Source organism: Sus scrofa, chromosome 5 (assembly GCF_054392235.1).
Source record: "Sus scrofa isolate SSC_HxYL_T2T_F1_AM1 chromosome 5, Sscrofa_HxYL_maternal_Yorkshire_Landrace_v2.0, whole genome shotgun sequence".
NCBI classification, from domain to species: Eukaryota; Metazoa; Chordata; class Mammalia; order Artiodactyla; family Suidae; genus Sus; species Sus scrofa.
The window spans coordinates 84,045,161-84,071,687 of NC_139387.1; the positions used below are offsets into that span (position 1 = coordinate 84,045,161).

Sequence of the window (26,527 nt, forward strand, 5' to 3'; positions counted from 1 at the left end):
TATTCAGCAGGATCTCCTTGTAAATCTATTCTAAGTTGTGTCTGATAAGCCCAAGCTCCCGATCCCTCCCACTCCCTCCCCCTCCCATCAGGCAGCCACAAGTCTCTTCTCCAAGTCCATGATTTTCTTTTCTAAGGAGATGTTCATTTGTGCTGGATATTAGATTCCAGTTATAAGTGATATCATATGGTATTTGTCTTTGTCTTTCTGGCTCATTTCACTCAGTATGAGATTCTCTAGCTCCATCCATGTTGCTGCAAATGGCATTATGTCATTCTTTTTTATGGCTGAGTAGTATTCCATTTAGATGACTCTTTTTAGTCCAGAATCAGACAACTTTTATGAAAGCAGAATGTTAACCTGACATCCAGCAGAACAGAGTTACAAAGGATGGAATCAGCTAATGAGGGAAATTTTACTGTGGTCATGTTGACGCTGTTTTAATGCTCTATTTTCTGGATATGTAAGGAGGCCATTTCTCTCTCAAGCTCTCTGTGATCTACAATAATTCAGGAGCCTCTGCTTTTGTAAGGTGAAGTTAAGCTCACGGAATTTCCCTCCATCCCCAAATTTGAAAGTTCTGAGTTCTTTTACTTTTGTAAAGCAGTATAGTTATTTGCGTAGCTTCCTTTCTAACAATATATAATTAGAAAGAAAATTGTATATCAATTCCTTGAAACTTATACTTGTGATGATGCTCATTTAATCAATTATATCAAACACCTCTAAGAAATAGAGGTTGATTTTATTTAAAAAGCCAATGCCTACAAAACCTTCCTGGTAAAGCTGACATAGTACCATCCTTATAGATGGTAAGAAAGGACACTTGAAGGCCAAGAACCTTAGCAAATTTGTGGGGAACTCGGAGAGTAATTCATCCAAATTACTGGCAGTGCAGGTGAAATGTGATGGAGTCTCTTGGGCTTGATTCCTAGCCTGGAAGGGGCAAATAATAGAGACATTTGGTGGGGGGAGCTGTGCTCTCAGCATGTGGAAGTTCTGAGGCCAGGGACTGAACCTGCACCACACAAGTGACCAGAGCCACGGCAGTGGTAATGCCAAATCCTTAGCCACTAGGCCACCAGGGAACACCTAGAGACATTTTAAAGTGCAAATCTGTGCTCTAATAGCCACTCAATACTGCATGGCACTGGAATTGGAAGCAAGCCCAAGGAAGCTTATGTGGTTAAGTAGCACTTGCTGCACCTATGCAAATTATCAGGCCACACCTAATGAGAGCAGCCATTTTTTTATGACCAAGAATAATCGTTGAGATGTTTATGGCTGAAAAGGAGGAAGTTACTAGGAAAATTGGAGAGAATTAGAAAAATTTGAAAGGGGAAAAAAAGAATTACTGAGCGCATTATCTGTGTAATAAATGTCCCTTCTGAGTGATCTGATTCTATATGAATTTAGCAAATTTTTGGCCTTTGAGCTATTTTATAACCCTGTAAATTGTAAGAAACTAATAGAGATAGATATGATCAGAGAAGCAAATGTATTCTGTCTGATGGAAATGTGGTTGATTTCCCCCTGTGGAGACAGCCAGTTTTGCATCTAATTTGCATTTGAGCAAATTCATTTCAGCCTCCCTGATTTCTCATACATGTGTCTCTTCTTTAAATTCTCCTTTGTACCATTTAAAAACATCTTACTTGTCCTTCATTAATAATGAGCTAGGTTGCGATCCCTGCCATGGCACAGTGAGTTAAGAATCTGACTGCAGCAGCTCGGGTCACTGCAGAGATGCAGGTTCAATCCCTTGCCTGGTGCAGTGTGTTGAAGGATCCAGCATTGCCATAGCTGTGGCTTGGATTCGATCCTTGTCCTGGGAACTTCCATATGCTGTGGGTGTGGCCATAAAATTTTTTTAAAATGAACTAGATTAAAATTTTGACATATGACTACTGTATACGAGTCATATTTCTACATTTGAAAAAAATAGACGTATTTGCCCGTGTGTTTTAAAGTTGTCAATGTATTTGAGCTTTTTTAGATACAAGGGGCAATACAGGAATCTAGCTTTATTCAAAAAGTTAGTCATGGAGTTCCCATCGTGGCTCAGCAGAAACGAATCTGACTAGTATCCATGAGGATACAGGTTTGATCCCTGGCCTTGCTCAGTGGGTTAAGGATCTGGCATTGCCATGAGCTGTGGTGTAGGTCACAGACGTGGCTTGGATCTGGCGTTGCTGTGGCTGTGTGTGTAGGCTGGTGGCTATAGCTCTGATTTGACCCCTAGCTTGGGAACCTCCATATCACGCAAGTGCGGCCCTAAAAAAAGACAAAAAAAAAAAAAAAGCGCTAGTCATTTTCTCACCATTTATTGAGTAATCCTTATTTTCCCCTTTAATTTGAAAAGCTGCTTTCCTGGTGTTATTTGTGTTCTCTATTATGATCTCTTTATTTCTACATCAGTATAAATGTTTTAAGTGCTGTTGCTTTAGAATACGTTTTGATAATTTGGCAGGTTATTTTGATGTGGCACTGACCCTACCAAAGCACAGACTGTCCTGCCAATGTGGATTAGTCTGAAACTTAATAAAAGATAAGACATTGGTACACAAAAAATTGGCCCAGTTATTTGGGCCTCATCAATCCCTTCCAGACTATCCTGAACAGACAGGACCTAATTATAAATGCAGAAGGTGAGCAAGCAGGTCTTCTGAGTTGCAAAGCAAATCATTAAGTCCATAGTTTATTCCATTTTGGAAGGGGAGAATAACACACCCAGACAATAATATGTGAAACAGGGCAGAATAGAAGGATTGGCAGACACTCATAGAGTGGTGGTGGAAGAAGGCAGAACCATCAAAAGCACAGCACAGCTAGACCTTTTGTTCTAACAAAACCTACTCATGTTCTCAAGCCTTTTGGATGGATGCACTTTTACAACCTCTTAGGTAATGACTCACACCCTTTGTCCCTGGAGTTTTCATCAATTAAGAAATGGAAACAGGGAGTTCCCATCATGGCTCAGTGTTTGACGAACCCGACTAGCATCCATGAGGTTGCGGGTTCGATCCCTAGCCTCGCTCCGTGGGTTAAGGATCTGGCATTGCTGAAAGCTCTGGTGCAGGTTGCAGATGTGGCTGAGATCCAGTGCTGCCGTGGCTGTGGCGTAGGCTGGCAGCTGCAGCTCTGATTCGACCCTTAGCCCAGAACTTCTTTTGCTGCAGGTGCAGCCCTAAAAAGAAGAAAGAAAGAAACAGGAAGCACATAAGGATAACAGTATTAGCCGTACTGCTAATGAAGTTCGAGTCCACAGCTTGAACTCCTGTGCCCCAAATTTCCACTGTGGGGTCCTGCAGAATGGACTTTCTCCTTGGGCAGCCCAAGGACAGTCAAGAGCAGCCTCAGGCACAGACACACCGTGAAGGGCCCAGGTTGTTTGTGCACTAGTCTTATCCACAGAAGATCTTGGATGTCAGACTATAGCCATCTTGCCATCTTGGTCTGATAAAATTTCCCTAAGGTAACAGGGGAGGGGCCAGTGACCAACAAGGGAAAAACCCAGCTGCAGGAGTTTTCCCCTCAGTTGTTCCCTGAGAAAATCCTCAAACCGTTAGGATTTTCCTCTTTGGGGGCGGCTGCAGTGTGGGCCGAGGAAGACTAGTGTCCGTCCTACAACAAAGCACAGAGATTGATATTCCTAAAGGTGAATCTGAATTTAAGAAGAAAATACTATGTTCAACCTCCTCTGATTGTGAAGGATGGAGAAAGATATTTCTTTTTAAAATTTTTTTATTTAAAAAATTCTTTATTTTATTGAAGTATAGTTGACTTACAATGTGGCCTTAATTTCTCCTGTACAGCAAAGTGATTTAGTATTTTATATATATACATACATACACTCCCATATAGATGAACACAGAATACTGAATAGATTTCCCTGTCTTCCACAGCAGGCCCCTGTTGATCATTTATAGGTAGGTCTCTATGGGAACTATTTTTAAAAATTTGGGCACTTGTATATATAAGGTTCCATGAACTCTTGGTGTCCAACAATCCCAAATAGTGTATATAGGAAGTACCCAAATACCCCCATGTTTAGTACTGCACCCCAAAAGAGTGACCACAAAAATTCATAAATACTTTTATTTCACATTTTTAATGTTTAAAAACTATGTTAACAGTGTAGTTATAGAACAGAACTTCTTACATGTCTTTATTTACACCACATCCTAGAAAAAAAAAAAAACTCTATGTATTTGATTAATCATGAATAGCAAAGTTTTGTGACTTGTTATTCACATAAATCACCCATCTGAAATTCATTTACAAGGTTTTTACATGAATAACACAGTGGTGTTCTACATGTACTGGACTCAGATGAAGTCTAACGTACACCAGAGTCTAGAAAGCAGATTACGTACCAACAGTCAAGATTCAAGTGTTTTGGGAAAAAAATTGCTTAAGACAGTCCGTGTTGGCGTCGACGCTGAAAAGAAAAGGCAACCATGCAAGACTTTCAAAAGCTTGGTAAAATGATGGTTCTTTCTTTCTTTTTCTTTCTTTCTCTTTCTTTCTTTCTGTCAAATTTGTGCTCATAGTTAATGTTCAGGTCTTTCTCCCCCTTTCAAGATCCCAAAGTTTGGGAAATGCAGCAATTCCATTTTGAAAAACAAAACCATTCTCTTCCCCAACTTCTGTTTTCATGAACACTGTGTAGTGGTATCAGGGCTCACAGTGAAGCAGCTTTATGAAGAAACAACTCGTTATTTGGGGTGTATCTATTTCTATATGGCAATAATTTGGGTCTAAAATGTTCATTATTTGTAGCTCAGAGGACTATCTTTTAAATAATTGATCTTAATACCAGTATAAGAGATCAATGCAACTATTTCTCAGACATTTCTCTCTCTAAACAAGTAAGATTTTTAGATTCCAAGTTTACACTGAGAACTATGTTACCTGGGAGAGAATGTAAATTTTTCTAATTCCCAAACAAAACCACTAATATCTAGGAAAACATTTATTCTTAATAGGCAGATACTAGCATCTTCTATTTCAGTGTGGATCAACAACTGCAAAAATATACAGCCTATTTATTTACAATATATTTACATACAAATGAAGTTATTTCCTACAGTAAGCCTCAACTGCATAGATTCTTCCTTTTAAAAACGCAAATTCAAGCCTGTAGACAGATGGGCCCTGTTTCACAGCCCTTCCTTCAAGGAAACCCTAAAGAAGAAAGTCTGAGCTTTGGGAATCATACAGGTTTTTTTTTCAAGGACTTTCTCTCTAAGATTTAGAGATATTTTTCAGTTGTCAGCCACCCCACCCCCAATTTGTACCTGAAAGCCTTGGATCATTATAAATAATTCACTGTGTGTTTTAGAGGAACTATACTCTGTTGCTAAAAGTTTCTCAGATCTGCCATCCCCAAGGAAAACATTCATTAACATTGTTAAATGATAGTCTGAAAGTGGCGAGAAGTCTACTGTGAACTGGAATGGAGGAATTACATTCTTAAAGTTTACACCCCTTCTAAGCCTCAAACCACTTACACTGATAAACAGAGAGAAACTGATGGCTTTTTCAGGAAGGCATAAAATCAAGTATCTGATCATTTCACCAACCTCCTCCCCATGCCCACCCCCACCCGCATGAAATGTGCCATGTAGCATTCTGATCTGCTGAAATGGAGCTGAGCACGAGTCTTTGCGGAGGTTTGCAGTCCTTATGCAATGCAGCCCTTGCAGCAGAGCCTTCATTTTAAGGGGCAGACAGGATTGATCACCACCCCATGAACCCAAACGTCCTAGAAACCTTACTCCTGACATGAACTTAGTATCGCCTCAGGTTGCATTTACAAAGGGTATGTATCTTTTAATTCCTTTCAAAAAAGAAAAGGAAAAACCCAAACCACCTCACTTTCATTTCTTCACAGGTGTCAAAACCATCATCTCCTCAGGTCTCAGCCCCACAGGCAGGCAGCCTCGTTTACACCTGTGCACCTGGGCCAGCATTCCCAGTGGGAAGGGGGCCCTTTCCTCCCCTCCCTAGGAGAAATCCTGGTCCCCACTTCTCATCCCTTGAATCCTGGGAACCATCCTCTGGAACCAATGGGGAGAAAAAGGAGAGATGAATTGGCTCAGAGAGGTTCTCAAACTTGACGTGCCCCACGATCAGCAAGAGGGCTTGTTAAAGCATGGTTTGCTGGGCTTCCACCCAAGAGTCTCTGATTTCATTAGGTCTGGGGTGGGGCCCAAGAATGTGCATTCTACCAAGTTCCCAGGTAATGCTGATGGTGCTGGTCCAGGGATCCCCACTTTGAGAACCACTGGCTTGGAGGTTTGACTGGGCTGTCTGAGGTATCCTCTGAAATGCTGTGACACCATACCACAGCCCTTTGTCCACCCCAACCCCCATGGCCATAACCCACACATGCCTTTTGCAACAGGGTCTGCAAATGCAAAAAAGGAAAAGTGGGTAGAGAGCTTTTTCACCCCCATTTGATGACTGGGCAGTTAAAGCAGGGTTTACTAGCACTAACCCATTAAAAGTGCTGTGTTCTGGCTTCCATGATGGGCATGTGGGAGAAGCTATGCAGTGACATCCTTTTTGGTAGCAGGAGGGAAGAAAATGAACTCTGGGAGCAAAAGAGCCTACCTATAGAAGCAGGCAGGCCAGGCCCGAGACTCCAAAGCAAAAAAAAAAAAAAAAAAAGGGGTAGCAGCAGATGTCCCTGGTGGCCTAGCCAGAGATATTTTTAAAATTATCCAAATCTTAGAAATAAGACGAAGAGAAGACAGACATACTCTTGGCCCACAAGAGGACCCCTCATCATCCTTCACCCTCCTGCTAACACAAGGTCGCTGGTGGCCTTGGACACGGGGGAGACCCAGCTGCCATCACTCTGAGCACCTCTAATCGGTGGCCACCTTGGCCCCACCATCCGGCAGGTGGTATGCGTCTGGGGTGAGCAATCCAGATTCCACCAAACAGTAAGAGTGATGGAGTCTTGGCAAGTTTGAACAAATACCCCCTAAAAACCATTATATTTAGTGTTTAGGTTCTTTAGCAATATTGTTATATTATCTTATTTGAGCTCAACTATGGGTTTAGTTCGGCTCTCCTAGCTGGTCTGGGGGGCCTGCCCTCCACGTATAACCTGGTTTCTAAAGGAAAATTACATTCCAGGATGCAAACCACCAACGGACAGGGTTTTGCGATAGGCTCTGCTTATAAACTGGGGACGACCCGTGCTTAACAAGACTCGATTTCCTGTTCAGACCTTACTACCCCCATTTCTGAAAAGCAACATGAAGGAAATTAGGGATTTACAGTATGCTGTGTTATTCTAACTAGAGAACCTTTCTTATTCCAAGGGTGAAGCTGGCACTGTTCCCTAGTGTTGAGATCCTTTCGACCAAAGGAAAACATGCGGCTCCCAGGAGCTAAGGGAGAGTATCTGGCAAGCTACTCACTTAGCAGAAAAACTACAGCTCTTGACTGTGTTAAATTCTACCTAACAACTGTGGTACATATATTTTTGGCTACAGGTTCTCTATTCTGAACAAGAAGAGTAAGAGCAATACACTTTTAGAGCTCATTCCCGAACCCGTGATGTAACTAATCAGTGATATTTGACAAACTACAGAAGGATCTATTATATCCAGTCAGCAATAAACTCAGATAAACATACAGAGAAGATTTTGAAAACCTGTCGTATCACAGATGTCAACAATGCACCTCCTCTAAATATCTATATATAATTTTTTTCTTTTTCTTCGGGCTGTACCTGCAACATATGGAAGTTCCCAGGCTAGGGGTTGAATCAGAGCTGCAGCTGCCTACCTATGCCACAGCCACAGCCACAGCAGATCTGAGCCACATCGGTGGCCTACACCGCAGCTTGTGACAACGCTGGATCCTCAACCCACCAAGTGAGGCCAGGGGATGTAAACCACATCCTCATGGATACTAGTTGGGTTCTCAACCCGCTGAGCCACAATGGGAACTCCAAGCCAGCAGCTGCAGCTCTCATTCAACCCCTAGCATGGGAACTTCCATATGCTGCAGGTGTGGTCCTAAAAAAAAAAAAAAAAAAAAAAAAATTCCATGCCCTGACACATAAAATCCAGAGATCTAAAAATATCACTACACATCCCAAGAGTTAATGATAATCTTCTAAACTCACTGACTTTGTGAGTGTAAAATGAATTGTTATAAATTAATAGAGAAAATAGAAAGTAGCATAATATAGCTTGCAAACTAAATCTGTGGCTTTTTTTTTTTTTTTTTTTAACAGAGGGTCATCTGCTATCTGGCTATTTCATTATCTGGTGCCCCAGACAAGCTCAGCGGGCCAGCCAATTTCTTTTGTTCAGCTTCTCTTTGTGCTCAACTAACTGGAAGACACTGCTGAGAAGGACAGAGATGGCTGCGGATTTTCCTGGGTTAGGAATTCATATACAGGTAGATATTCATATCTAAATACTCGAATTCTGACCTAATGTGGATGTACTTCTGGAGCATTACACTAAAAGCTATGATGATCCTGCCAATAAATGCAAGAAATAACTTTTCCTTTTCCCCCAAGAGGCTCAAAGTGCTCTGATGCCTGCTGTTTTGAAGGGACACTAGACTGTAAAGAGGAGCAGAGGGTTCCATGTTACTCCTGGCAAGTGGGGGAGGCCACTGAGGATCTGAGTGGGGGAGGAACCGAGCCCAGAGCTGAGGGCCTAGAAACTCTGCCAAGAGTCTGTGGTTAGAGGCCACTTATCTCTGGATAAGAAATCTGGGCACAGTGAACTATGTTTGCGACATTCAACCAGGATGTGGATAACACACAAGCCCTGTCTCAAGTGGCCAGCTCCTGGGGCACACACATGGTGCCACATGGACAAGGCAATCACAGGTGATGGCCCAGCTTAGTGGTGGTGGGTGCTGTCCCCCGATCCTTTCCAAACCACCTTGTCCCAAACTCTCCTCTTTTCCAGTCTCTCTGTAGTTCCCTTCACCCACTTTAAGAGAGGGGCTGGGGGAGAGTGTGGGGCACCCCTGTCTTCCAATGTGGGTCACATCAGGCGGGCAGTAACAGCCCACCCCGGTCTAGGACCAAAGAAGGGGGAAGAAGGGTACTCGGTGACGTGTGCCGTGTGTACCGCGGAATCACACCTTCTCCTCAAAGACCGTCTCTGAGGGTTCTTTTACTTTTTTCAAGCCTGATGGATGGCTGATGGAGAAGAAATAGGAATGAGGCTTATTTAAAACTACAAAATCTTACATTTGTAATAACCTAAATTGGTAGATATAAAACAAGTCTTTTAAAGATCCCTGCCCCCAAGTACCCAATATAAAACAGGAATTACTTACCCTAGCTCCCCCTTGGTTAGACACACATTATTCTCTGTGCAAAAAGCTGGTGGCCATGAGTACAAGCAGCTGGGTTTGTAATTTAAGAAACTGCTCCCCTCCCCCTTCAACAATACAGATGTAGGGCTGAAGGCGGTCTGCATCAGAGGAATTTTAGGCATTTGGGACAATCTTTTTGCAGGACCCTTGCTTCTCAACTCGTTACCGAAGTGGCAGAGGTCTTCCCCAACAGAAGCTGACTCAGACGAGAGCAACTTTGACACAAACTGCCAAAAGGGAAACAGACTCCATCTGCTAGATCTCTCAGATGTATAGTTTCGTATGTTTCCCAAGGTAAGAATCATTTCCATCCCTTTCCCTGCTGAGAACATGCGCCAGGGAAGGTCTCCTGCTGGAGCAGGATGAAGGGACGGCGAGGCCATGGGTGGCTGAGGCTCAGCCGCCACATGATCAGGGCTGCCTCAAATACTGAACAGCCACTGATCCAGGCCGGGCACGCGCCCTGTGACTCTCACGTGATTATCCCTGTGTGCTATGTTAACCAAAATAGGCAAATTATTTACGAAACCATTTTTTTTTCTGTAAAGCAAAATAAATATATACAATTCAGGATACTTTTCTCTTCTAAAAAGGTACAGCTATTGTAAGCTGAACATCAGTAGGAAAATTATTTCAGAATCTGGATGTATGATAAGTAAACATGATTGATGATCATGTTTTCAAAGTTCTAAGAGACGATGAAATCACAAAACACATAGAGTGAAAAATAACCGACTGTGAAAAGTACTGGAAAATATGATGGCATGAAATTTGGAAAAACAAAGTCCACAATCCTTAAAATTGATTCCAAATCTTGGAGGGACATGAACCATTTTAGAAACAGGTCTCTGTTTCGATACCAACGTGTTAATCTGTTTTGTATCTTGTAAATTTCTGTTTGCTTCTGTAAACTTGCCAAGGAAGTGATGAGGGGTTGCGGATGTGCGGTAATTTGACTGTTTCCTTTTCTCAGCTGGTCTCAGCGGCCTTCGTCACTACTTGATGAGCAGGCCCAGTCGTAGATGACCAGCGGAATGCTGACCAGAGAAAACAACACCCCCAGACCCAAGAAAAGGGCAGCCTGGAGCAACAGAAAGGCAAGAAGGGTTATTTGCAGCAGAGCAGACATTGCCCACATACACCTGGGAAAAAATGGCTATGCTCCCCCTCTCCCTTTGTGTCCCCTCGTATGTGGAGTTTGTTACAACCACTGCTCAATCTTTCTAAAATCCTGTGCCTCTGATTCTCCAAGGATGGGAAACTAAGAAAAACCAGCCATGCACAACCATCCTCTGCATTCTGTTCTTTGACTTCATGGTCACCCAAGAGTGAATCTGTTCTACTGCCTGTTGGGAAGCTTCACAGCACTTTTTTTTCCCCCCATATGCCACACCCACAGCACATGGAAGTTCCCAGGCTAGAGGTGGAATTGGGGCGGACCGGATCCCTTGTCTAAGGCTATGTGCTAGATCCTCTGACCAGTTTTAAACAGCGGCCAGGGTGGGAGAGGCCCGGAGAATTCATGGGCGATAGAATAGGTCTCCACCACTGTCAGATTTAATCTTAGTTCACCGCTCTGCTAGACTGGCTCCTCCCTCCTCTCTGTCCTCGAGAAGCCCTTCCTGGTCAGATTTAGAAGGACGAGGGGATTTATGGCTTTACGGATAATCCTGCTGGGGGAAGCAGATACTCTACCAGCCTCCACACTGCTTTTCCTAAAGACACAGGGATGGTTGCCCGTGCCTGTCTCTCATCTGGGTCTGTTGACTCAGGCAACGTGTGGGGTTGGCGTGCTTACTACCTGGGAGGGCAGCTGGGAAGCCTGCTCCGAGGCCAAACATAATGGTGCTCTAGAAGGTACTCAGGTAGCAGCCACTTCACCCCTCCTTCCCTCACCGCCTCCAAGTGCACCACCTTCAAGATGCCCTTGAACTTCACCAGCCCTGGGAACAAGAATCCCAATATAGAAAGGTAGTTTGTGAATCCAGGTCTGTTGCTGCAAAGCATTCCTGTCAAATCCTAAAAAGACTCTTTCCACTTACTCAGCAGAAGGCAGCACGTGTTCCCTGGACTGCAGGATGGAGTTATATGACCAGGAATGGTACAGAACCCGGTGTACTGCCTAAAATCTCTGAGCCCCTTTCCACATCAAATCTTGCTAAAGACAAGGCATCAGCCTATAGAGATACAGGATGACAAACATCTAATCTCTCAACTGGCCATGCCTCCCCCCTCAGAGCAAAAGCTAAGGCACAGTAAGAGCCAAACGTGAAAAGGTACTTCCAAGGAATGAGCAAGGTTCTGATATGATCCTTGAAATTTCCCAAATGGGCAAACACTAGGACTGCCACATCCTCTCGAGGTCACTAAAAAGTGGTGTTAGATAGTGGAGATGGACTCTTTATTTGGCATATTCCAATGAAAAACTCATCAGAAAAATGACAGTGGCTGGCATGAGACATACCCAAATTCGCTGAGTTCCTTTATCTCCATCCTGGCTTGTGATTTTTAAATAAAGAGATGAAGGAAGAATGAAAATAAGCATATTAGCAGATGTAACTCCTGAAAAAAAAAACAAAAAACTTGCAGTTGTTATCGTGAAACTTTAGCTTCCTACACAGCCATTGTAAAATAAGCATCAAGTCTGAAAGCCATACCTACGACTCCAAAAATATCCTTCATTGTGGGTATGAAGATCACCAGCAAGTTGATAATAACCAAGAGAATGAAGGTCACCAAGACATGACGACATAGGTGGAACTTTGTCTTCTTAGCCAGTTCAAATAAAGATGAACGAACCTGCAGGAAAAGAACAGATTCTGTAAAGCCCATAGCAGGCCGTCACACTGCTCCACAGAGTGGCTGACAGAATCGGTGTGCAGGCACTTGGGACATGTTTTTCAAACCTGGTGAATTTCTTTTTATTTATTTAGTTTTCTTTTTTAGCTGCCACCCAGCATATGGAGTTCCTGGGCCAGGGATCAGGTCTGAGCTTCAGCTGTGACCTATGCAATGCCAGATCATTAACTTGCTGTGCTGGGCCGGGGATTGAACCTGCATCCCAGGGCTCCAGAGACACCGCCAACCCACTGCACCACAGCGGGAGCTCCATACCTAGTGAATTTACAGATAGCTTAACAGTTTGGGAAGCAGGGGGCTTGACTTAAGACGGAAAGTCTTTCTCTTTACGAATAGGTAGTTTTCTTTTGTGGGGGGATAATTTGTCTCATCTAAGACTGAATGTTCTCTTCTGGTCCTTTTACCTTCTCCTTTCATGGATGACTGAGATGCCAACAGTCTATCTACATTTCTCTGAGAAGGAGAGGGACAGAATGGAGTTCCTTGATGGTGCCACAGGTTAAGGATCCAGTGTTCAGGATCACTGCAGTGGCTCGGGTCTCAGCTGTGCTGTGGGTTCGATCCCTGGCCCCAGAACTTCCCCATGCTTTGGATGCAGCCAAAAAAAAGAGAAGAAGAAGAGGAACAGATTAATCTGAATTAAGACTCATCCCATCAGGTTCCTGTTATGGCTCAGCAGAGTAAGTCCCCAGTGTTGTCTCCATGAGGATGTGGGTTTGATCCCTGGCCTTACCTCAGTAGGTTAAGGATCCAGCCTTGCCATAAGCTGATGCACAAGTCACAGATGAGGCTCGGATTTTGCACTGTTGTGGCTGTGGTGTAGGCCAGCAGCTGCAGCTCCGATTCGACCCCTAGCCCAGGACCTTCCATATGCCACAGGTGCGGGAGTAAAAAGGAAAAAAAAAAGATTCGTCCCATCGGAAGGCTACCCTAACTCACTGATCCCACTTTCTTTCCCAAGAGTCTTGGCGTCTTTCCCTGCTGCAGACACAATGATGCAGGGGAGTTCCCTGCAGCAGGCTTGCTCTGCCAAGTGGCTCCTGAAAGCAGCCGGAGAGAGGAGACCTCGGCTTTTCTCAGATGGCACCGAGGCCCTTTACTCACTGTGAAGAATAACACCGGCACTGTGAGGATAACAGCGACAATGACAGCCAGCCGCACGGTCAGGATGAGGATGTCATCTTTACTCTGGTACTTGTGAAGGAGGTCCGAGTGCACGTTGTCTAAAATGACGGGAAAGTAAGAGGCTATTAACACGAGGCAAAAGCACATCTCGGAATGACGGTTTTTCTCAACCACAAAGAATTTATACACTAGAGGGCAAGGAAAGTAGCGTTCTGGGTGTTGAAATGTCTATTAAACAATTGATCAAGCTGAAAAGAAAAAATCCCCCGCGTGAGACAAGCCCCACACAGACCTTTTGTGAAAAGGAATGTACAGTACAAATCACACAGAGTGGCAAAAGCTTAAGTTACACTAAACTAAACCTTGGCGTAAGTTGGGGTTAAAAAGACCATATGGTTGAAGCACAAAGCGCTTCTTCATCTAGACCCTCCCCTACTTGGTGCCACTCGGCAAACGATGTCAAAGGGTCGGTCTGGCGGCATGGACCGCAGGCCACTCGGAACCCCTTTCCAACTCTCCTCTTATAACTCAGCTTCCAAGCAGCAGGAGTGCTCCTGAAACTTGACCACCTCAAGGATATCATTCTTCTCTCCCAGGTATGTTTTTCTCATTAAAAATAAATGCATATGTATATATTTAGCTTATATACTTGGAATTTTTCTCAACTCAGAAAGTTGAACTTCGGAAAGTATCGTTTCAAAGGCAACCAAAGCTAAAAAGGCAGCCGCCGAGAGCCAGAAAATGCTCACGCCTTTGACAAGGGGTCTCAAGGTGCAGGGTGTGGAAGCCTAGCTCTAGTCTGGGCCATAGACTGGTCTCAAGTTTTAGAAAAAGGAGCCTCAGGCATAATAAAAATCTCCTTAGTTATAATTTCCTTGATGCAAAATTCATAACCTTTTAAAAATAGCTGAAAGGGTTTGGTATTCTGTGTGGGAAAAAAAATTGATTCACAAAGAAAAAGCATAGCTTGAATAAGGTAACGGTGAGACTGTTCAACTAACAGGAGGCTCTCTGTCTCTCCCGCCTCTCTTTATCCACCCCAAGCCCGGCAACTCTGCAAGAACCTTAGGAGAACCCTCTTTCTGCAGGAATTAAATGTTGTATTTATGAATTCATTAGACAATGCTATTCTTCATTGCTTGTGAAAATGATTCCAATACAACTGTATAATCAGCGTAGCCTTTCTCTCCAGGCTCAATTAATCACCTAAATGTGTTTAAATTTTGAGACATTTGTGTTCATGAAAAAAAAATGCCCCCGAGAAATGTTATTTAATAGAGAATATGAACTATATGTACTTAAATTTAAATCTGGTCCCAAATTATAAGGATAATGAAAGATGTGAAATAAAACTGCAGGATGACTGACAGAAGAGAATGAAGAAGGAGAAAAAGAAGGTAAACTATGTATACAGGATCAATAAAAATTATAAAGGAAATCTTGTTCTTTTTCAGATTTCACTTCTTTTAACTTTCTATATCATTCCGGCAAATCATTACAAGGCTCCACCTTCCGCTGAACAATCTCAGGTGTTTTATTTTTAATTAACGCGGAGTGTCACGAGTGTAGCACACTCTTTCTCACTTTCAAAATCTGTCTCTGTCTTTCTTTTCTATTAATGGAATCTGACCCAGTTTGCAACAGCAATTAGGAAAACCTTCTCTGATACAGTTTTAAACTCTCCTCAGTAAAGGTGGCATGCTTACAAAATGCAATTTTTTTTAAGGTCAGTATTAGGAGAAAAAAATTCAGTATGTTGTTTCTGTAATTACTCTCTTATTTTTTCCTTTTCAGAGCAGCACCTGCAGCATATGGAAGATCCAAGGCTAGGGGTCCAATAGGAGCTGTAGCTGCTGGTCTATGCTGCAGCCTCCAAGCTTCATTTGAGACCTGTGTTGCAGCTTTTGGCAACAACGGATCCTTAACCCACTGATCAAAGCCAGGGATCAAACCCACATCCTCATGGACACCATGTCTGGTTCTTAACCTGCTGAGCTACAACAGGAACTCTTCAGTAATTATTCTTTTGTGCAGTCTGCATAAAGAGGTAAAGGAACTATTGCCATTTACTTTAAATAGAAGAAAAGACTGGCAAAATCAATGGACAGGAGTTCCCACTGTGGTCAGAGGGGATGGACAGCATCTTGGGAGCACTGGGACGAGGCACAGTGGGTTAAGGATCTGGCACTGCCAAAGCTGTGGCTTGGGTCAGGCCTGTGGCTTGGATCTAATCCCTGGTCCCAAAACTCCATATGCTTGGGGAGGGGGGGAGGAGGCAAAAATGGAAAAAAAAAAAAAATCAATGGACCGATTCGTGGCTTTTTTGCACTATCATGTTAAAAGTTATTTTGATATTAATTTCTACTGATGTACTCACTACTACCTATATTTATGTACGGACACAAGTTACTTACCATAGAATGTCAAGTAACCAAAAATGGCAGTCAAGAAGTACATAACAAACATGGCGAAAAAGGAGATATTTGAAACCATCTGCATCTTTTTCTGTGACCGACTGAAAACAAAGACAAAAGAATTTGAAAAGTGAAAAACCACATTACTGAACGTAAGCACCAAGGTTAACACTGAAGAATGTAACTTAACTTTCTGTCAGGCTGGGGCCAACCTGACCTGCTGAAATCACCCCCAGCAATTATCCCAGGGTACAATAACCTCTTTTACACCAAATGGGTATTGTGAGAGAGCGAGCTATGGAACTAACAATCCCTTGAGTGTTCTTCCCCATTCTTTTGAAAAGAATATCGAGTTCCCATCTGAAGAACAGAGAGTATTTATTTTTTAATATTTGATACTATCTCCACACAGCACACATAGGAAAAAAAAAAGGCAGAATAAATTCCAACGTTGTTCTCCCAGCCCCAGAGATCAGGGGCAGAGCTAGAACTTGACCTTGGGCATTCTGCTGCTAAAGCTGCTATTTAGGTTCTGGTTTTCCCATCAAATAGCTCTGGAAGCCCGTATGTCTCCAGAGCAATGCGTGCCCACGAGCTCACAGCAGGGATAATGAAAGGCTCTCTCTCCATCTCTCTCTCCAAGGTCATGTTCACTCTGGGAGTTTACTCTGGGAGTTTGCCCAAACAATTAATCTACAAGACTTGAATTCAAGAGTAGACTATTAGTAGTCACAACATTGGATCATGTCATAATAGGCAATATGGAAAACAGAAAAATTGAGAAGTATCCACATGAGAAAATCACAAACTAAAAGCTGGATTATTAAATTTAAAAGATGCCAAAGACATGTTTAAACACCTTAGTTACAGGATCATAAAGTAGGACCAATGTGCACATAGGTAGATGTAAATATGTCAATATTTACTCAGGTATCAGTTAAATATGAAAGAGTAAGAATCATGAGTTGAATTCAATGCTAAATAACATCATCTTTATTTTTGTTTCAAAATGGAAATAGACAGCTATACTGTACATCTTTTCTGAACTTAAGACGATGACATAAGGCCTACTTCAAGAAACAAGAAAAATCTCAAACAATCTAACCTCACACCTAAAGGAACTAGAAAAAGAAGAACAAAGTCCAAGGCTAGTAGAAGGAAGAAAATAATAAAGATCAGATTAGAAATAAATAAAATAGAAACTAAAAAAGACAAGAGAAAAGATCAATGAAATTAAGAGCTGGTTCTTGGAAAAGATAAACAAAATTAACAAGACTTTAGATACACTCAGTAAGAAAAAAAAGACAGAAGGCCCTGATAAATAAAATCAGAAACAAAAAAGGATAAATAACAACAAACACCACAGAAATACAAAGGACTACAAGAGAATATTGTGAAAGTTATACAGCAACAAATTGGGCAACCTAGAAGAAGTAGACAAACACTTAGAATCATAATCTTACAACCAAGACTGAATCATGAAAAAATAGAAAATCTGAATAGACCAATTACTAAAACAGAGATTGAAATAGTAATCAGCAACCTCCCATGAAAGAGCCCTAATAGCCCACACAATCCTGAGAAAAAAGAACAAAGCTGGAGGTATAGATTTCAAACTATATTACAAAGCCAAAATAATCAAAACAGCATGGTTCTGGGAGAAAAACAGATAAATAGGTCAATAGAACAGACTTGAGAGCCCAGAAATAAACCCACAGATATGTGGACATATATGTACATACACACATATCTGTAAATTAAATCAAAGGAGCAAAGAACATAAAATGGAGAAAGGACAGTCTCTTCAAAAATGGTGTGGGAGGAGTAGTTAACGAATCTGACTAGGAACCATGAGGTTGTGGGTTTGATCCCTGGCCTCACTCAGTGGGTCAAGGATCCAGCGTTGCCATGAGCTGTGGTGCAGGTCACAGACATGGCTCAGATCTGACATTGCTGTGAGCTGTGGTGTAGGTTGCAGATACGGCTCAGATCCAGTGTTGCTGTGGCTCTGGTGTAGGCTGGCTGCTACAGCTCTGATTAGACCCTAGCCTGGGAACCTCCATATGCCGCAGAAGCGGCCCTAGAAATAGCAAAAAACAAACAAAAAAAAGAAAGGTGTGGGAAAAACTGTACATACAGCCACATGCAAAACTCTGGAAATAGACCATTATCTCACACCACGTACAAAAACCAACTTAAAATGGATTGAAGACTGGAATGTAAAACTTGAAACCGTATAACTTCTAGAAGAAAACTAGGTGGTATGCTCTCTGACACCGGTCTTTAGCAATATCTTTCTAGATATGCCTCCTCAGGCAAGAGCAACAAAAGCAAAAATAAACAAATGGGACTACATCCAACCGAAAGGGTTCTCCACAGCAAAAGAAACCATCAACAAAATGAAGACGACCTACTGAATGGGAAAACGTATTTGCAAATCATGTATCTGATCAGGGGTTAATATCCAAAATATAGAAAGACATACAACTTACACAGTATACTCATATACAACTCAACAAAAAAAGAAAACCCAATTTAAAAATACGCAGAGGCGCTTAATAGACATTTTTCCAAAGAAGACAAACAGATGGCTAGCAAGTACATGAAAAGATGTTCCACATTGTTAATTATTAAGGAAATACAAATCAAAACCACAATGAGATATTACCGCACGCCTGTTAGAATGGCTGTTATCAAAAAGGCAAGAGATAATAAGTGTTAGAGAGGATATGGAGAAAGGGGAACCCCCATACACTGTTGACAGGAATGTAAATTGGTACAGCCACTATGGGAAACAGAATCGAGGTTCCTTGAAATATTAAGAACAGAACTCCCATACAATCCAGCTATCCCACTTCTGAGTAATTATCCAAGAATACAAAAATACTAACTCCCAAAGAAATATGGACCCCTATGTTCATAGCAGCATTATTTATAAGAGCCAATATATGGAAACAACCTAAGGGCCCATCAGTGGATGAACGGATAAAGATGTGATACACACACACACACACACGCACAATGGAATACTAATCTGCTATAAGAAAGATGAAATCTTGCCAATTATAACAACATGGATGGACCTTGAGGTTAGTATTCTTAGTGAAATATGTCAGACAGGGAAAGACAAATACCATATGATCTCACTCATACATGAATATAAAAAACAAAGAACAACCAAAAAATAAGAAAGAAAAAGACGAACAAACCAAACCAAACCTAAAGATATAGATCCAGAGAACAGAGTAGTGGTTCCCAGGCGGGATGGGGTGATGGGGAGGCCAAGATGGGTGAAGGGGATCAACTGCATGGGGACGGGTGGAGATGAATTTTTGCCGGTGAGCCGGATGCAGTGCATACAAAGTAGGAATATAAGGCTACACACAGGACACCTATGTAAATGATCAACCAGTTACCTCAAACAAAGAGACTATGCCACGTGACTATTTTTATGTAGAAAGTCTGGTAACAGACAAAAAAGAGAACCCATGAGAGGACTGATAAGCAGGCCTTTAGTTCTCTCTACAGTAGCCCCCCCCCCAAAAAAAAAAACCCATATAATCATCGTAATAGTTTAAAATGAACAACAATATTTTTTGGTCCAATTTGTGGTCTTAACACTAAATTCTTTCTGTCTGATTTCCCAGCCTTTTCTAACTAACCCAAAAGGCAAATCAGACACAATGGCATTTGGTAGTTCACAGATGAATCTGAAGGCTATTACTATCCCCTTGCAAAATAGCCATAAGTAACATAAAGCAACATAAATACTTGAACTCTCTTGAGTAATATAGTATTTGAAAAACCAAATTAACCAAAAAAGCCCACATAGTAAGCCACGTTATATATCTATGGCCAAAACATACTGCAGGTTTCTGATTATTTTTCGCTCCAGAATGGCAGAAAGTCAATGTTGAAACCAGGCAATGCATCGGTGGGGGTTCATTATATGAGTCCATTTATTTTAATACAGTACTTGCCTATTAATGAGGGGTTGTAAAATAACTCAGTTTGTAAAACATTAAATCTCTTACTCTTTAAGCTCGCTGTAAATTGGCAGGACTGATGGGTGGCAGACAAAGGCAAATGCGATCGTTGGTAGCGCATACACGGTCTAATTGAAAGAAAAATAAATAAACATTAAGACATTTTTTTTTTTTTGGCCAAGCCTGTAGCATGCAGAAGTTCCCAGGCCACGGATCAAACCCTGCCACAGTAATGACCTGAGCCACAGCAGGGACAATGCCGGAGCCTTAATCCCTACGCCACCAGGGAACTCCACAAAAGACAATTTTACCAAAAAAGTATACAGCTCCAGTATTTCTGAGCTGTCTTTTTATTTGACAGCCCTTCAGAATCCCTGGATTATCTGGTTATTAGGAGAGCTTTGATATCTAAAATAGGAGCAGCTTTTCTAAGACAGCTTATCCAGCTTGAGACATTAGGCACTTGGCACAGAGGGATTTTAGCTGGGCTCACCTACAGTGTAATTTACATCCTCCAGGCACTGCATCGCCCATATTGACATGGCCCTAGCCAGTCACAGAGGACTTTCCTACATTATTTCACTGAGTCCCCACAACAACCCTGAGACAGACCAGTGCTGTTTCCTGACTCTCTCCCAGTCAGGCTAGAAAGCATGCCCAGAACGTCCACTTCTGTTTTACTGCTCTTTGCTCTATATGGGGTGCATCAATCAGACTCAAAAAAATAGTACCTAAAAAGAAAATTACTTTCTGAAAAGAAAATTACTTCACTACTTTGGCTGTATCGTTAAACGGGGGCAAAGGAGAGATTCGATCTAAATTAGTTTTCTTAGATACGATTTTTTAAAACTCTCAAATCCAACATAGTAACTTCTATGCAAAAAGAAGTTAGCAGAGAAAGAGGGAAAAATAACATTTCTCATGCTCTCATTTTGCCCTAGCACTGTACCAGGCACTTCTAAAAACTCTGTAGATTTAGAATAGAATTGTTATTTTTTTTACAAACGGGGTTGATAAGTCACCCGAGGACTCAAATCCAAGCCGGACTGGTTCCACAGTCCCCTGTTCCCATACTATTGACAATTATCTCAATATGTTGTATGAAGGTTCCTCAAGTGCCAATCTGTGGTGGTATCTGTATTTCAACTGTGCAAGCTAGGGAAGGTGGAAGCATTCCTTTCCACCACCACCAGATAAGAAGGATGTTATTCATCTATTTGTAAAGATCTACAAGGAACAGCAGAGCTGAGACAATGATCAGAAAGGGGTTTTCACCAAGAATACTTAAGGTTGTCCTACACATAAACCGGGTAAAAGGAAGTAAGAAATAAACAATTCATATGTTTCTCCAAGGTCCCTAAATGGACTATGACATTGTAAGCAGAGGTAGGTACTGTGTTCTTCTGAAAATGAATACATTAAAAAAAAAAAAAGTTTAATGAAAACAAGTAGGAGAAACACATTGTCCTTAGTAGAAATGCTTTTTCTGTTTAAAGGATAGGAAACTTACCTTTGAATTGAAAGTAACATATTTTGGTGTACACATGTCAGCATTTGTTGCGTTAGGACTCGTTGAATTTAGCTCTGGATCACTGCAGGAAATTTGAAATTTCTTGTAGATAACCTAGCATTAAGAATAAAGGAGAAACAAAAGAGACTTCATCAAATAAAGCCAAATAATTATTGCATGGCATTGTACTACGGCAAAACCAAACCAACCAATCAGCACTTACCACAATGAGGAAAAAAACCATACAGCTCAAGGAAAATCCACTAGTATAGCCGAGATAGCCTTCAAAAAAAGTTTAAAAAATTAACATTATTTCATCTGTCATCTCTGTCAATGCATTACTTCAAGCATAGTTTGGGGTCTCAATAATATTTGTACATGTTAATCTAAATACAAGATTTATTATTGGATAGTGCTACCTTATTTGGCAAAAATGGTGACTTCGAATTAAAACCTTGTAGTATTTATGTGTTTTGATCCCAGCTCTTCCTGACACAGTAGAGAATGCAGATTCCCAGAGACCAGGGAACAAGAGCCTCCCGAATTTGGCCACAGGTCTCCCTTGTTGTCACTCGGGTGAATTCCTATGGCCAACTCCATTTACTCCTGGACTCCTGCAATAGTTCTTGATTTATGTACTTACTGTGTACCTACTGCATATGCACAGAGGAGAGAAGGGATTTCTAGGGATAAATTGAGCCCCTCAGGATCTTTTCCTTGCTCCCCTTAGAATCTGTAGGAGACCTCCGACCATCATTCGCTCCAGAAGGGCTGAGTTAAATGGTCTCTGGGAGCTGCACTGTACTCACTCCTGGGGGAGAAGAGCCCTTCTCTCCTTAGACTGAAATGAGCTCCGTGTATATGCACAGAAAAGCCTCAACACGGATTCGGCAACCGGAAAATGAAGGAGCTTCAAAAAAGTCTGCTTATAGCTCTTACACGACAGCTAGAGAGGCTTGGTATCTCTTGTACAAAACAAAACAATAAAACTATGGTTAGCAATCTTTAGGGGAAGAACTCTGAATGCCTGCCTTGAATGAGCGTGAAACGATAGCAAAGGCTTTCAGGCTTTGGACTAGACAAGACGGCATGAAATTCCCGTCACATGAGAGACCCTTGTCTCCAAATAGAAGCACACACACAAATGTCAAAACCAAGTGGATGTGGCTTGCTGATTATCTACCACTTTTGACTTTTCACTTCTCTCTCTCCCTTCAATGAGTAAATAATTGAGACCAGGTAGACTCTGAAAATTTAAGAGTGATTTATAATTTAAGAGTGGGGTATAACATCAAGATCTTCTGCCTTGATATGAGGTTTGAAATTCTGCTTGTCTAAAATAATCAGGGTATGTCGAGGAGAATTTCATTTTCTGGACTTGGTGCTGCTAGAAAGAGCCCTGTCTGCTGACGGTCCCAGGACTTCTCCCCTCCATGGATGAGTAAAGGGATAGCTTAGGAAGTCACATACTGACCAGTGTTTTTATCCCATATTAAAGTTGAGCCTGATTAATACCTGTAATACATCACTTAATCTTTACCCTGCAAGTAACAGTAGAGGGCAAGGTTGTTCATTTTGATTGGGTTTCTTTCTTTTTTCTTTTTAGGGCCATACCTGTGGCATATGGAAGTTCCCAGGCTAGAGGTTGAATTGGAGCTGCAGCTGCCAGCCTACACCACTGCCACAGCAACACGGGATCTGAGCCGCATCTGCGACCTACACCACAGCTCATGGCAAAGCTGGACCCTTAACCCACTGGGCAAGGCCAGGGATGGAACCCACATCCTCATGGATACTGGTCAGGTTCTTAACCCACGGAATCACAACAGGAACAGCCTGGTTAAGTTTCTGATTCATCTGGGCACTGGAGAGACTACAATAAAGGTGAGCTCTTTCCTTACCCAGGTTCTTCAAGAGACACAGAGGAAGAATTATGCCAAAGGTAACGACCACCACCAGAACTCGGCCATCCACATACCAGGGTCTGAAAGGCATTTAAGCAGTTAGGTCAAATTTTCTTAGAAATGGACTTTTTTTTCCCCCTCACATGTAAAATTTCACAATATCTTATTTTTTTTTAACTATTATTGATGTTAACCATTCATTTCTATCATTTTTCAGGTCTTATCCAAATACTTTTTTTTTTTTTTTTTTTGTCTTTTTGCCATTTCTTGGGTTGCTTTCCTGGCAACCCAAGCTAGGGGTCGAATTGGAGCTGCAGCCACCAGCCTCCACCAGCGCCACAGCAACACGGGATCTGAGCCGCATCTGCAACCTACACCATAGCTCACGGCAACGCCGGATCCTTAACCCACTGAGCAAGGCCAGGGATTGAACCCACAATCTCATGGTTCCTAGTCGGATTCGTTAACCACTGAGCCACGATGGGAACTCTTTACCCAAATACTTTAGCCCATGTGACAGAAGAAGGGATATTGCTTTTTTTGCCCCTGATTTACATGGTTTCAAAGCTGAATGCACAGTGCATTCTGTCAGATTACAACTTGTCTTATCAATTATTGAAAGAGAAAGTTCCTTTTTTGTTTTGCTTGGCTAATATCATCAAAACACAAATCACAGGTAGGCATGGCTTTCTCCCTAATCCCTTATATTTGACCTTGAATCCTGATGACAGAACACTAGGGATTCTGGCTTCTATGATACGCCCTTGAAAGAAAACAGAGAGACTCAGACTGACAAGAACTGTTAAATAAGAGGTAGTCAAAACATAAGGATGTGCCAAATGCAGCTGCAACATTTTCCAAGGTTAGCTGTATCTTTAAGGAGGATGGCTTATGTCAATTCTGCTCCCAAGATGCTCTGTCCCTTCTTTTTTTTTTTTTTTTTGTCTTTTTTTTTTGGTTGTTGTTGTTGTTATTGTTGCTATTTCTTGGGCTGCTCCCGCGGCATATGGAGGTTCCCAGGCTAGGGGTTGAATCGGAGCTGTAGCCACCGGCCTACGCCAGAGCCACAGCAACGCGGGATCCGAGCCGCGTCTGCAACCTACACCACAGCTCACGGCAACGCCGGATAGTTAACCCACTGAGCAAGGGCAAGGACCGAACCCGCAACCTCATGGTTCCCAGTCGGATTCGTTAACCACTGCGCCACGATGGGAACTCCCTGTCCCTTCTTTGAGAAAGAGACTCGGATCTGAATTTTGCATATTCTACCTCTGTGTTAAGAATACTCCATATCTGTTCTATTTCACAGAAACTAGATGGAGATTTCAGGCTCTTGGGAAAAGGCATTATCTACCATTTACAGCAAGACCAGTGAATCTACCTTTTAAGTGCTCAGATTCAAATGGCTTTCCCTGCTGCCTTCATTTATATACCCCCAGCAATAACAAACCAAGAAAAAACAGCCAAGGGGAAACTTTGTTTCTGCACTTTTCTTGAATCAAAAACTTTGGTTAGCCCACATTTCAATTAAGAGCCTTTGAGTTTTCTCTCTCTCACACACACACACAAAATGGTCTGTAACTTACGAAAATGTCTCTTCCTTTCCCATTAGAAACTTTATGGCAGAGGGTAGTTCATTTTTCACTATGAAGAGGTAGCTCAGCATTGCTAGGGAAAAAGAACATTTTTAGAAAGAAGATACAGAGGCTCATGTTGCAAGCAATGTGAAAGGTTATCAGCCTATTCCTAGACTGACCTTCACAAAGATACCAAGACGGCTGTAGATACTGTCCCAGTATCCTTGATTATAAGGGATTACCACCTCTGCTTTACTTTCCAATGCCCCGTTTGGGGAAAAAAAAAAAAAAATTTGTTCTGGCGACGCCCATGGCATGTGGAAGTTCCCAGGCCAGGGATGGAACCCGCACCACAGCAGTGCAGTAGGGACTGGAGCCACAGCAGTGACAACAATGGATCCTTTGAGGCTGTCAAGGAGCTCCCTCGTGCACCGTTTTAGCAATGAGAATGATACTGTGTGAGTTATGTTAAATTTCATGTGGCCACCCAGCCACAGGCATTAGAAAAGTCAATAATGTTCACATGCTTTAAGGTACAGACAAACACGATCTTTTTACCTCCAGTGTTCTGCAGTGAGGTGGCTCCAAAGATGACAAGTTTCCCTGTGGTGCCGAAGACCTGCTCTCCCAGCTTTTCATAAACCATGCAGCCTGTTTAAAAACCATGGTTGAGAACATAAGAAATGACAGAGTTCCCCCACATTAAAGACAGCCAAGATGTCTTCATTCTATTGACTATTCTCCAAGTTATTCTATGTCTTTATCAAAATCACATAAATAGCCTTCTTGGCTTTGCAAGGTTTAGGCTCTCATTGTGCAATAACCTCTTGACATTTTTAAATGTCAGATATGACCACCATTTCTTCTTTTTCAGGTTGGCTACAAAAGCATTACAGGTAAATGATTAGGTCATAAGCCTTTTTGTTTTTTTTAAACTATGTCTAAAATCTCCCTACTTTACCGGGGGGAAATTCCCACTCTGATCTTATTCTCAGTTCTGGTGTATATTGTTAAAGATTTGATTTAAAAATAAAAATCCTGATGGTTAGGAAGAAAGTTTCCTTTTGATGTAATTACCTGAACTGATTGGGCTACCAAGGAATTATCTTAATATTCCAACAATGCCTCATGGGTCCTCGATAAAACAACAAGCGGAGAAACATGTAATAACTACATCAGAATTCTGATCTTTAGTAAAATTTAGTTCAAAGATGTGTAGCTCGCAGAGGAGAACAGCAGATAACTCTGTCAAGAGTCATTTGGCTATAGCATAATTAGAAAGTGTTCAACCAACTCATCTCAATAATACTAAAATATTAAACCATTCATGAAAAAAATGTGTTTATATTTCTCCATAACAGTTCAGCTCACATTTTCAAAAGGTTCACAGAAAGCAATATGGGTCAGACTATAATTAAACTTTTGTTGAATCTCTTCTAAGACTGGTGTTTAAACCCGACAATGGTCAGATCCTCAGTTTATTACAAAATGTTCCAGTTAAATGGAGTCATCTGTATACAATAACAGTCGGTGAATGTGGATTTAGCTGATGTGAAAGTCAAAGTAATACAAATATAATCCAGTGTCCCCAGAATAGAAAATAAACACTTCAGGTATTACACTGCCCAGAGAACGTGAAGTCTTTTCCTAGCACCCTCACTCCCACACTGCCTCGGAGTCACATTTTTCTCCTTGGAATAGGCACAAAAGAGAATGAAAGCTCTGTTTGCTTTTAAAACCTTGGAGGCTACAGTATAAAAACATGGGGTCCTTGTTTTGAATTTAG

General features: G+C 41.8%; 2 protein-coding genes across 5 annotated transcripts in view; one reads left to right on the forward strand and one right to left on the reverse strand.

Annotated features, from left to right (window-relative positions):
• The window catches only part of LOC106510388 (uncharacterized), a 144,426-nt gene extending 129,638 nt beyond the window's left edge, over positions 1-14,788 (forward strand). Inside the window, exons 7-10 of the mRNA XM_085024889.1 lie at positions 8,261-8,427; positions 9,509-9,660; positions 10,340-10,463; positions 11,416-14,788. The gene's annotated coding sequence lies outside the window, so the exon portion shown is untranslated. The remainder of the gene's footprint in view (positions 1-8,260; positions 8,428-9,508; positions 9,661-10,339; positions 10,464-11,415) is intronic.
• The window catches only part of SLC38A1 (solute carrier family 38 member 1), a 71,710-nt gene continuing 49,267 nt past the window's right edge, over positions 4,085-26,527 (reverse strand). For 3 of the 4 annotated variants that reach the window (XM_003355629.5, XM_084957219.1, XM_084957218.1), the window contains exons 6-16: positions 25,300-25,392; positions 24,751-24,832; positions 23,162-23,244; positions 21,484-21,542; positions 21,261-21,374; positions 19,799-19,878; positions 15,765-15,865; positions 13,330-13,448; positions 12,024-12,165; positions 11,831-11,928; positions 4,085-10,447 (exon numbers count right to left, since the gene is read on the reverse strand). In XM_003355629.5, coding sequence (XP_003355677.3) covers positions 10,346-10,447; positions 11,831-11,928; positions 12,024-12,165; positions 13,330-13,448; positions 15,765-15,865; positions 19,799-19,878; positions 21,261-21,374; positions 21,484-21,542; positions 23,162-23,244; positions 24,751-24,832; positions 25,300-25,392 — 1,073 coding nt within the window. In that variant the 3' untranslated portion in view covers positions 4,085-10,345. Of the gene's footprint in view, positions 10,448-11,830; positions 11,929-12,023; positions 12,166-13,155; positions 13,449-15,764; positions 15,866-19,798; positions 19,879-21,260; positions 21,375-21,483; positions 21,543-23,161; positions 23,245-24,750; positions 24,833-25,299; positions 25,393-26,527 lie in introns of those variants that run through there. The other variant, XM_084957220.1, reaches the window with a different exon arrangement.